The sequence below is a fragment of the Tympanuchus pallidicinctus genome, unplaced genomic scaffold (genome assembly GCF_026119805.1).
Source record: "Tympanuchus pallidicinctus isolate F22 unplaced genomic scaffold, pur_lepc_1.0 scaffold5, whole genome shotgun sequence".
In the NCBI taxonomy this organism is placed as follows: Eukaryota; Metazoa; Chordata; class Aves; order Galliformes; family Phasianidae; genus Tympanuchus; species Tympanuchus pallidicinctus.
Window position 1 is genome coordinate 62,471,377 of NW_026294769.1, and position 12,029 is coordinate 62,483,405.

Genomic DNA, 12,029 nt, shown 5'->3' on the forward strand with positions numbered 1-12,029 from the left:
ACGCTGCTTTGAGGAAAGCATTTTTTCAAGAACTTTTCCAAATATCAACTTCTCAACATTCTTTAAAAATCTATAAAGAATTTTGAAAGACTACAGTGTCCACCAGGGAAACAGAAAAAAACACTTAGTAGATTTAAAGACAAAAGCAGATGCTGAAGGTAACAGGGCATTTCTAGTTTCTCAGCTCACTTCTATTCCATGATCTTGGGGAGATTAACAATGAAGGATGTGAGCAATGCTTCAGAAAGAAGTGCTGCATGTTCTGGACGTCAAAAAGACTCAGGATCTCCTTCCCACAAAACTGTCAGGTATTAACTCTGGCCTGAGAGATAGCTTTGCTCAGGAGCCAGCCATTCCAGCAGCACTGGCGGAGCCCCGAGGTCCAGCTCTTTCTAAAGGAGAGCAGGAACTGCCTTCAGCTTCTTCTCCTTCCCCACAGTTCCAGTTCCAGACAGCCCTGCTTGGGAGAGGCATCCACCAGAGAAAATGTCAAGCTCTTAGGCAAAATAAAAAAGCCTCCTGCGTTCAAGCATGTGGCCTACTGGCTGCATGACCTTCAGGTCAGAATACGAATGATGTCATATTAAATGAGTTCATCGCTGGCGTGACACAGACAATCCCTTCATGATAAAAATTCTTTTACAGCTCTGACCTTTTGGATTCATCTTCCTTGTCCGTTTAGGCGGCAGCAGACAACAATCAACTCATCTGCTGATGGTCGCCGTCTTTTTCTTACCTGTAATAGCAACCTCTCATCCCCGATGACGGCAGCCTGCTTCCAATCAATCACTTCTGAGAATGGCAGTTCCCATCCATTGCTGAGCATCACGGGCACACAGGCAGCCTGCACAGAACCACTGCACTTGTTAGCAGGTGTAACCCAGCCCAGCCAACAATTAGCACAAGCCCAAGTGCAACTACTGTTTTCTTCATGGGTTCTTCCCAACACTCATGCAAGGTTGTCAGAAGACAAAGCAACAAGGTGAAGAAATCAGATCATATCCCACATTCCCATGTTTTTCCTTTTTGGGATTATTCAAATTAAGCAAAAGTGGAGTTGGCATGTAGAGTGTGATTTTGAAATGCGGTGCTTTATACTAACAGCTGAGGGCAAAGCTGTTAAAATTCTGCAAACATAACCCCAGAGGATTTAATACAAACCAACGGCCTTCAATGGCTTTGTGAAGAATTCAGCAGGGACCTAGCTCCCTCAAGTTTCATAATACCTTGTGAGACAACCCTACAGAAAGTACACATAATACGCAGGTCACTCCTAAAGTAATGCCTCCTGTATATTTCCATGAAAACTACAGCAGATACAGAGAACACAGTAACACTACTTGATAGAACAAATTCTCAGCTACAAGACACTATTTTTCAACAAGGTCACCACCATTAGCTATGCATTTTTGCTAGCGATGAACAAGAGCCTGCATGCCACGCTTCTAGAAATCTACACCAGTGGAAGTGACCTACTGTCACTGTCAGCACTGCTGGAATGCACCAGCCACTGCCCCCCTGTGCTCACATCCACTGTTTGGTCTCCATAAATGTTCAGCAAGTGTCGACGAATGTCACTGGGTGCCATTTTTTCCACATGGAAGAATTCAATTCCACCCCTTCGCTTCATATGCATTTCCACGTCAGATGCCATTTTGTCAAACTGCCCCTCAGCTGTCATCTGTCACACGGCAACAACATGTAACTGAGTACAGGCAGGAAGGTTCGGACTCTACTGCTATACCACCACCATTTGCCTCTGACGTCGGGGGCCAACATCATAGGATAGGAGGCATTGCTTTTGGAGCAGCCCTTGTATGTAATTCCTGAGCACTTCTTCCATCTAGGAGGAGCGAATTCCCCATCCTGCTTGATAACAGCTCTCTGAGCAGAAGTGACTGCACAAACACAGCTCATCTTTCATTATCTGCCTATAAAAACAATAATTGCTTTTGGTCTTAAAACAAACAAAAAGCATGTAAGTTTAGTATTTATTTCTAATCAGTATGGTTTATCTAAATTACTTTATCTTTTATGAGTTGTGTAAAGTCCTCTACACTGAGAGCAAGTTTGCAAATATTTGGTAAATAGCGCCATGTGTCCATAAATAAATGATCACTACGACATTCCCTATAGCTGGATGACAATGTAAGATCCCAGCCAAAAGCCTGCTGAAGTGATGGAACAACCTGTTACTGGAGGATCTGCATTAGCCTGTGCTTTAGTTCATTTTCTTTGGATAAAGCCAAGATTGTGAGCTCTGAATATGGTCCATACTGAGGTCTGTCCCCCTGTACCTTCTGAAGAATGGCATAAAGGGCAACTTCACAGGCTGCTGTACCTTCCTTTTTAACATACATAGAGGATCTTAAGACTAGCCGCATATCTGCATTACAGCAGTGCTTACAATGTGTAAAGAACTGTTATCTTCTGTGAGGAAACGACATTAGTGCATGAAAAAAAGCCAACCAGAAAACACTTAGCAATGTGTTTTCATGTTTAAAACATTTCACTAATGTGGATTATGTTTTTTAACATGCCCTGGAGCCAGACAGAAATTGGGAATTCATCATAATCAGTGTATACTGCTGCTACTCTGGCAGGAAAATCCTCAGTGCCTGCATTTTATCTTGGCCGATCTGAAGCCTCCAAGTTCTGAACAGCGAGGTACGCTCTCGGCTTTCTTCTCCTGAGAAGATTTATCTAACAAGAGCTGCATGACTTGTGGCCCACTCAAGAAAAACGCTAAGCAGCGTTTTTCAGAAGTTTCTGAAGCCACTTGTCATCCCAAAGAAACCAATCTGACTGCTCTCACCAAAGAGGCTGGAGACAGAACAGCACTTTGAGAGCTCCCTACCTCCCCTATGAAGACAGGCTGAGGGAGCTGGGCTTGTTCAAACTGGAGAAGAGAAAGCTGTGGGGTAACCCCACTGCAGCCTTCCAGTACCTAAAGAGAGCCTACAAACAAGGTAGTCAACTTTTTACTTGGGTAGACAGTGATAGGATAAGGGAGAATGGTTTTAAACCGAAGGAGGAAGGTTTAGATTTGATATCAGGGGGAAATTATTCACAGAGAGAGCTGTAAGGTGCTGGAACAGGCTGCCCAGACAAGCTTTGGATGCCCTGTCCCTGGAGGTGTTCAAGACCAGGTTGGATGGGGCCTAGGGCAACCTAGTCTAGTACCAGATCTGGAGGTTGATGGCCCTGCCTGTGGCAGAGGTAATCTTTGAGGTCCCCTCCAACCCATGCCATTCTATGATCCTATGACTCTTTGAGGGCTATTTAACTTCACCTGAGTAGAGCAAAGAGGAAAATGACAGTCCTGGATCTCTTGTAGGTTAGCACGTGTTGATTTGTAGGCTAAATGTAAGTGTTCAGTGCTTCCAAGATGCTCTAGGATATCCAAGGCACTCACCCAAGGTTGGCAGACATGAAAACACCTAATGGGAGATCTTGAATCCTTCAGGAGAAGCAGCAGAAAGTCAAAAGGGTGCTGCTGGGCTTCAAATACAACATCATACACCTAGACTTAGGTACCTGAATGCTGCTCTTCATTACGATAAACAGTACTCTGTGATAGCAACTGGAATGCTTTGTGGTTAATGAACAGGTCTGTTGTGATAGGACAAGGGGAGATGGTTTTAAACTAAAAGAAGGGTGATTAAGCTGGATATAAGGACAATGTTTTTTACAGTAATAGTGGTGAAGCACTGGAACAGCTTGCCCGGAGATGTGGCAGATGCCCCATCCCTGCAGACATTCAAGGTCAGGCAGGATGGGGCTCTGAGCACCCTGCTCTAGCTGTAGATGCCCCTGTTCATTGCAGGGGAAGTGGACTAGATGGCCTCTTAGCGTGCCTTCCAACTCAAATGATTCTAGGAGTCTATGATTCTAAGAGAACTGTTGTGATGCTATTCACTAATAGCTCTATTGCCAACTCCAAGACACTTCTCAAATGGCAAAACAGTGCCTAAAGCCAGGACCCTCTACAGTGTCCTCATCTGCCTCCTCTCTGACATCAAGAAATGCCCCAGCCTTCCGCTGGGAAAAAGTGCCTTTCACTCTGGCTCCTACAAGCAGGAAATACAGATGCAAATCCCAGAGGGGAGCTGCAGCATCTGTACAATTGACGAAGCTTAGGACCCCAGGGATGAGCTGATGCTTGCAAAAAAAAAAAGACACTGTCTGCATCCAACGTAGGTCAGTGTCAGTCAGCCTGGAGACAGAAACCTGATCATCACACTGCTGAACCTGGTTGCCACAGAGACTCAAAGAGCCTCACTGCATTGCCCTCTTCTGCTGGTCAACAGTAATAAAGGAAGACTATGAACCAAAAATGCTTTTAGAAGGTGAAAAGGATTTGGGTGCTGTCCAAAACATGCTGCAAACTCCCCAAGATCAGTCTACATCCATCTCTCCATGATGATTCCATCTGGAGCTCTACAACCTCCAGACCACCTTCAGAATGCTCAGCAAGCAGCAATGAAAGCCGATGCAGGAGCAAGTCTGTTTTGGCTAAGTGACAAAGAAGAGCTATTTTACTACCCCAAGGCTTATTTGCAGAGGTCACCGTCCCCATGGGAAGTCTCACAGCTTTATAAAATACGGCTCTAAGCTGGTCCAACCTTTCAGCTTCGCCATATTCAGGGAAACCTTTTTCCTGGAGGTAATGCAATTCAACCTTCAGATGAACGCTGTGCTCAGCCCCTCCTGGGAAGAAGCTGCCAGTTGCTCCAGAAGTATGAATAGAGTCTTTCGCAAAGTGGATTACTGTCCATGAGGGAAATGAAAGACATTTCCCTCCTCCCCACCCCCTGCGATTGCATGTCGAATTGCAGCCAGCGAAACCAATGCTTTATGCTGTAGCTCTTACCTGCAAGGCTTCTAGAAACCTGAAAGAGCCAAGCCTGCGGCCGCGGGGAACCAAACAGAAAGTGGCATTGTGCAGCATTTCACGGTAATCATACCTAACAAGAACAGGAGAGAAAAGAGAAAATTGAATTAGCGGTGAGTCCTAGAGTAACTGGGCATGAAAATGCAAACAGCTGTTGAGGCACATCTGGATAAAATCATCTCTGCCCCAGGAGCCCACCTCCAGGTTAACTAGCTCCCTGCGTGCATGCGTGCACACACATGTGACCTTCTCACCCACTCTTCTCAGCCTCAAGGAGCAGCCACCATGGGAGAACACTGCAGAGCAGTAGGGACACAGAACCAAGGAAACAATCTTGCTTCTGGAAAAATTACGCAGTATCTATGTACGTAGGTGTGCATGAATTCTAACAATAAACTTGGATTAAAAGCATTAACACCAAAGACGTTGTCACAGCACCCCTGTGAACCTGATTTCTATCCAGACTTAGTCAAAGTCAAGCACAACTGTGTTCGTTCCTGCATAATAAGTTTGTGCAAAGCAAAAAATACTCAAACTCTGCCATACAAATCTTCCTTATCAACCAGGCACTAAAAGAGGGGGAGTGTTACAATGACTCTCTTGGTGGTTATTGTGAAGGGTGGTGGGAGGAGGAGGGATAAACTGCTTCAGCAGCCAAATTTTGGCAATTAACCATGGCTGCAATGACCCCTGCTCCTCTGAACTAGAACTTTAAGATTCTTCTGTTTATTTTCCCGACTCCATCAATCACTTCAAAACCATTTACCAAAAACACCCATCAAATCCTAACAGTTTCCATCCAGTTATTAGCTAATTGTACTTCTGGCAAACCTGAAGAACTGCAAATGGCATTGACCTTGCTGGAATGCTCAGTTCGAGACAAAAGGATCAGGACTAAATAACCTTTCCTCCTAAAGGGTTTCCTAGACTCCGGAGACAGATGTGATTTTGGCACTAACTTGTGGCACTGACATTTCCTAACAGTAATAATCTAATTTAATCATAGTCTGCAGGCACAGCAAGTTTTTTTGGATTTGTGTGTATGTGTGTTTATATATATATATATATGTATGTATGTATCTCTATATGATTATACTGATATATAAAAAACCCCAGATCTATGTTAGTATTCTCACCCAGGCCAGACAGATGGGAGTAAGCCAATTTTCAATTATAAGCTCCGTCTTTAAGAAGAGACATCTTGCAAAGGCCCATTTGCTTAAACAAGCGTGTACGGCTAATTTGCACAAGAAAAGGTCACTGTGAATGGATTAAGATTATCTCCACTGAGAGTAAAATAAAAACCCTCGCTGCATTAATTAAAACTACAAAACAGACTTCAAAGTACATTCTTTAAAATCGTATCTCAACTTTGGTTAAAACACATATATACACATCCCATGCGAGTGGCATGGAATCATTTCTCAGTGTGCCACATTGACAATCACCCACGTCCCAGCTCTACAGTCAGCAGTTACAAAGCACATAGGGGAAAAAAAAGAAATGCCATCTTAAAGAATTCATTTTCACATCGTAGGTCTGAGGCTCATTGCTTTCACTGTATATTGTATGACAGTAAATTTTAATAAACACCTAAAATAGAATACCCCCGGGGCAGGAATACACCAGTCACAGGGCTTATTCTTGGTGTATTCTAATGATAGCTATCATTAGCAAGCTAAAAATGTAAAATCCTGATAATATCCCGGAATGCGATAATGTCCACACAACGTCGGTGGCAGAATCAGAGCACAAAGGAAAGCAGAGAAAGAGGCCAGTGGAAGAGGGACCTCCATATGTCAGTGACGTTTTGTACTGGGCCCTCTTCCTTTCATATCTGATTTGCTGATGTTAGGACAGATTTTTGAAAGAAAATAAAAGGATTTTGTTGACCATTTCCCACCCGAAAACCAGTTAGCATCTTGCTCTCGTTTGTGCTTTTTAAAGCTGAACCTGTGATTTATTGCCTAGCTCTGGAATAGCATGGTTCATGGTCATCAAGCAATTTATCTACATCATGCATACAGAGAGAGAGCACCTCATCCTAACCTTGATGTATGGGCACAAAATTTCCACTCACTTCGGGGAGAACCTGCAAATATAACACAAGCAGACCCAGAGTAAAGCAATATCCATCATAAGATGCTGCAGCTCATGCACTGCACCAGGCATCTTCCTCATGGACAAATTTCTCCGCAGTTTCAACCTAAGTGTTTTAAGGTCACTCAACACCACCTCAAAGTGCAGTACAGAAGGACTCATTTCTGATCCCCCTTGGCAAACAGCTATTTCTTTGAAATTCTTAAAATGAGCATGCTAATTTTACTGCTGCTGATTCGTGGGCAGCATGCAAAGCTGACCTAACTGACTGGCAGCGGATAGCCCTGCATGCTTAAGTACAGACTCAGAGAAGATCCTGCCTACAAAAGCATCACGCGGGGAAGGATCCTACAGACCATGTGGCAGACATGCAGCTCCAGGGCAACTGCAAAGCAGAGCTGGAGGCATCTGGCACAGAAGGCCGATGGAAATAAAATCAGCAGTAGCAGGAAGTATAAAGGATCGAGGACAGACGGGGCTGACATGTCTACGTGCTACCGCAGGGCAGCACGATGCTCCTTCCTTCGGGGCTGCTCTGGTCCCACTGTTGATAGCATCACACCTGCTATGGGCTTGCTTTCACCTCCATTTCAGTGACTGACCCAGCGAGACCTCTGGGAGGCAATGAGCTCCTACCACTCCTTCACAGCTGGCAGGGGGGCTTAAGAAGCAGAGAAAACATCCAAGGTTTAAGGAGACTCTTCCAGAGCCTTGTTTTCTTCTCTCCAGTTCTGCTCCCAGAACCACTCACTCCCATCAGCTGGCAACACTTGAGGGCCACAGGGAGGTTTGACTGCACTACCATGGCACCTGGCAATGGGTCTGGGGCCCACGCACACCTGAGAAATGGGATCACCAACAGGGCATTTATTTCCAGAAATCTCCCGGTCTCTTGCCTTGAGGACAGTGCTGGCAGTGGCCACACTTACTGCTCCAGCACCACCCATGTCTGAGCTGCGGTGGCGTTCTGTGCCCATGTGGGGGATGGCTCACACGGGGCCCTAGCTGCACCATTCAAACACGTTACAATCCAAAACATACTTGCTTTTAAAATAAGAGTTATGATTTTAAAACTAAAATAGCTGCAGAAGTAACCCAAAGCTCACATCCCTCTGTAAGGATCAGCACTGTGCTTTATTAACTTTCAGGCTTCCTTCCAAAATGATTAAGCGCACCATGCTCACAGCTAGTACTTTTTTAGGCAGCATAAACAAATAGCTCTATTTGTAATCAATCCTAATGTATTCACACTTTAATTGAAAATCCCCTCCCTGCTCCCACCCATAGCTGGGAAAACGCGGACGGCCCCATCTATCACGCAGGTGTGAACACTGCAATGCCACGTGGGCCGTTAGCAGACAGGCGAAATGCCGCCCAGCAAAGCCTCCTGCAATGCTCGCTCCTCGACCCGCTGCTTTTCCTTTCGGATGGGCCGACCCCATCCATCAGCATGCGGTCAGGCTGCCTGGGATTCCCGCTTCCCACCATGCCGAGGAGCGCAGCCGGCGGCTCCGCGGTGACTCAGCCATGCCACGCATTCCTCCGCGCAGCTTAAGCATTTCCCCATGTCACTGAGCTCCCACAAGCTACCCTGGGAAACATTCGCACGACCAGTTTTAATAGAAACAGCTTTTTCTTTCTCAAAGAAACATCGTCATCACCACTGAGTGAAAAGAGGGCTAAAAAGGCAGCAGGCCGTTAAGACCAGCACACGTGCCCGGCTGCTCAGACATAACAGCTATTATCCATCGTACTCCACAAACTTTCCTGACTCAATCCTCTGAATGCTAATATGGGACACCACCGGCAGGAAAACCTGAAGGACAGATGTGTGTTGGCTCTTCCTGCAGCCAGGCCAGGCCCTGGAATGCCACCACCAGCATCCCTGCTGCCTCCCGCCCCTCTTGTGACAAGAGCACGTGCTGCAAGCCAACCCTGTGGTACCTCCATCAGAAGTCAGAGGGAGGAGAATACAGCAGCAGAAACAGAAACAAATACAATGGCCTCAGCCCAGCAGCACCTATTTTAACAGTGCCACATGTAATCCATCTTTTGGAAGATGCTGGAGCTCATCTTGGCAAAGAGTATCAGTGCATACCACTATAGATGTCAGATAGGACTAGAGATTCTTCTTTTCCTTCCCGAGCCAAAAATTGCTATGGCACTTCACCAAGTATGTTCAGGGCTCCCTCCCCAAATCTGTGAACCCACAGACACACAGTGCATCTTCCAAAAGAATCTAGACCAGCACAAGTGCTATGACAAAGCCAGATACGAAACACTTTTAACACAAGGCTAAATGGCAGAGCATTCTCTAGTTTTCCAATATATTAAGTTTCAGCCATTAACCAATTGGCCAGTTTTCCGTGGGTGAATTCTTAATGCAGATGGTTCTGAACTATTGGCTGGAGAGGCTGAAAAGAAACCCACTCTGTCACACGGGGAGTCTCGTTGCTTGGTTTCCATTAAGGCATGTTGGCTTTAAAATAAACTGTCAAGTAAAACTTGGCATTGGAAACAACAAGTGAGTAACTGTCTTTGTAGGAAACTTGACAACTCAGCTGTGTGTCAGACAGATAGCTGCCTGACTTGGAGCTCCAGAGCCTCGCACACCCTGCCTGGAAGGGTGCCGTCGCCATGATCTGCTTGCTTTGGGATTTACAGCCGCACGATGCTTTCAGGTGATCTTGCTGCTGGTTAACAGGCTACTGGCTGACAGTTCATTTCCCTCTCTGCAAGGACTGGTTCTGGAATCAGAAAGTTTGGAGGCGCAAAAACATAATTGGAAAACTTTTTTTTTTTTTTTCCTGCTTAAAGGGCTAATTGATTTCACAGGTGTTTAATTATCATTTGCTGTGAGATAATACCTTGTAGTGCCATAAAAAATGGATTTAATTTTCGAGTGCTTGCAAAACCATTGCCAAAGCCAAGTTAGAGCTAAAGCTAGATAATTATTCTATAAATCAAACACACTGCCTCCTTTCTTTGAAATTTTTAATACTTGGCTATAATGATATCTGACGACCTTGAAACTAACATAAAAAGGATTTTCTTGCCAAGTGCTGACAGGCAGCCATTGGAGTACTTCTTTCAGCCTGGCTCATTACCGCAGATGCAGCCAGCCATGTTGCCCTGGCTGCTGAAGGGATGCTACAGTCAAAGAATAGTGACAGTGTGCACGAGCAGTGCTCTCGATGCACAGGTAATGGCTGAGTCCAATTATGAGCACTGAGACTGAAAATGCTGCAATATTCACAAAACTGCTGCAGAACTCTGCTACACATAGGAACAGACACATAACTTTGCAAACACCCAGCAACCTGTGTCAAGGCACAAATATTTTCTCCTTTCTATGCAAGGAACTGTGCCAGCATCTCCTTTAGTTCAGAAGGCTGGATTAACCAAGAACAGGCAAGCATAGCTTAAGGTAATGACAAGGGAGCTTTGTTGCAGTTAGGATGGACAGTAGCCATTGAAATCTAAATCATCTTTAAAGTCTTCAATAGCATCACAGTTGTATTCAGCTCACTTTCATGTTCTGCACAGAAACACTCAGATCCACAAGGTGTTAACATCGATGTACAACCTAACAAACACAAAGCATTTTAACGATTTTTTACCATGAGACACTTCATCTAAATATACATGCAGAAGGCACTGTAAATCTCTATAGCTCGTGCAAAGCATGCACAAGGTTCAGCCTGCCAAAGCTGGCCCACTCGCTGGCAGTGCAGGGCTTACACCACCTGAGTCAAAGCAGTTTTATGTAGGGGTACATGTTTTCTCACCAACATCACTTTGTGTTTAAGGATAATCACTTACTTAACAAATGGCCCAATTGTGTCCATAGCCTCTCAGACCTCGATCCTGGGCAGCTTGATCTAGTGGGAAGTGCCCTGCCCCACAGCAGCAGCTCAGAACTATGGCATTTAGGAGGTTCCTTCCAACCCAAACCATTCTACGACTCTAAACTGCTGGACGAGGTGAAGACAAGTCCAACCTGCCCATATCCTCTGTCTCTTCAGGCGACATCAGGAAGATTCCTTTTGACAGAACTCCTTTAACATTAAACTACACTTCGTTTCATTATGTGCCTCTACCTTGCCGTTTCTCTGGAGATCACAAAGCCCTTTTTGAATATTTGAATATAAAGCACGTCATCATGTTGGTGGGAGAACAAAGCCACGCTTCCATCCCACTGACAGGGAACCTGGCAAAGAGCAGTGGCACAGGCATATGCAGTGTGGGAAGAGATCAGACATCTCTTAACCTTGGCTTCAGGTGAGGCTTCTGCTAAGCCATCCCCAGCATTTAGTGCAGAAAAATGCAGAATTGAGTTGAAAGTAATACGTAACTCCTGACAATGCTTTGAACAGAGAGCTCATTTTTAAAATTAGGGATATCACATTCTCCTCCACAGTGAATTTATTAGGCTTCAGCCTTCTACCAGTGAAATGGGCATCAAACACTCACCCTAAATAGTCCCAGCTGGGCCAATACCTGACCTCAAATGCTCTGGCATTCCAGTCACTTGGCACTGCAAAGCCAGTTTTCTAATTGATTTCTCCTCTAACTTAAAAAGAAAAAAAAAAAAAAAAAAAAGGAAGAAGAAAAAAAGCCTACTACTGGAATTGTATTTATGAAAGCATCGGTTTGGATTAAAGACCCAAACAAAGAAAAATTCATCCCGCATTTTCGGAACAAAGGAACAAATTTTCGCTCATCTGCCACTCAGTGTAATTTTGAGATTAGTGGACATACCTGCGAGCTTCCAGGCACAGAGAAAAGAAAGGCGCATTGTGAGACCTCTACCCGCCAACACCTGCAGGTTCCACAGCCAACCATTCCCCGCTGCCTGTCAAAGGAAAGGCTCCAAATCTTTCTTAATTATTTTTAAATAGCTCTTTATTGAAAACTTGCAGTAAAAAAACGCTAAAGAGGATCAGTTTTCTAGAGTTTCATGCTTGAGTATCTTGGGTTACTGAGCGTTTTAACTAACTTAGAAATGGCTGACCAGACTGAAAAGCCCTGCATA

The 12,029-nt window shown here is 44.9% G+C and overlaps 1 protein-coding gene across 1 annotated transcript in view; it reads right to left on the reverse strand.

Moving 5' to 3' along the window:
- Positions 1 to 12,029, reverse strand: part of EXT1 (exostosin glycosyltransferase 1) — a 161,199-nt gene that overhangs the window by 22,447 nt on the left and 126,723 nt on the right. Inside the window, exons 2-3 of the mRNA XM_052703631.1 lie at positions 4,874 to 4,967; positions 737 to 844 (exon numbers count right to left, since the gene is read on the reverse strand). Of these exons, the coding sequence (XP_052559591.1) occupies positions 737 to 844; positions 4,874 to 4,967 (202 nt within the window). The remainder of the gene's footprint in view (positions 1 to 736; positions 845 to 4,873; positions 4,968 to 12,029) is intronic.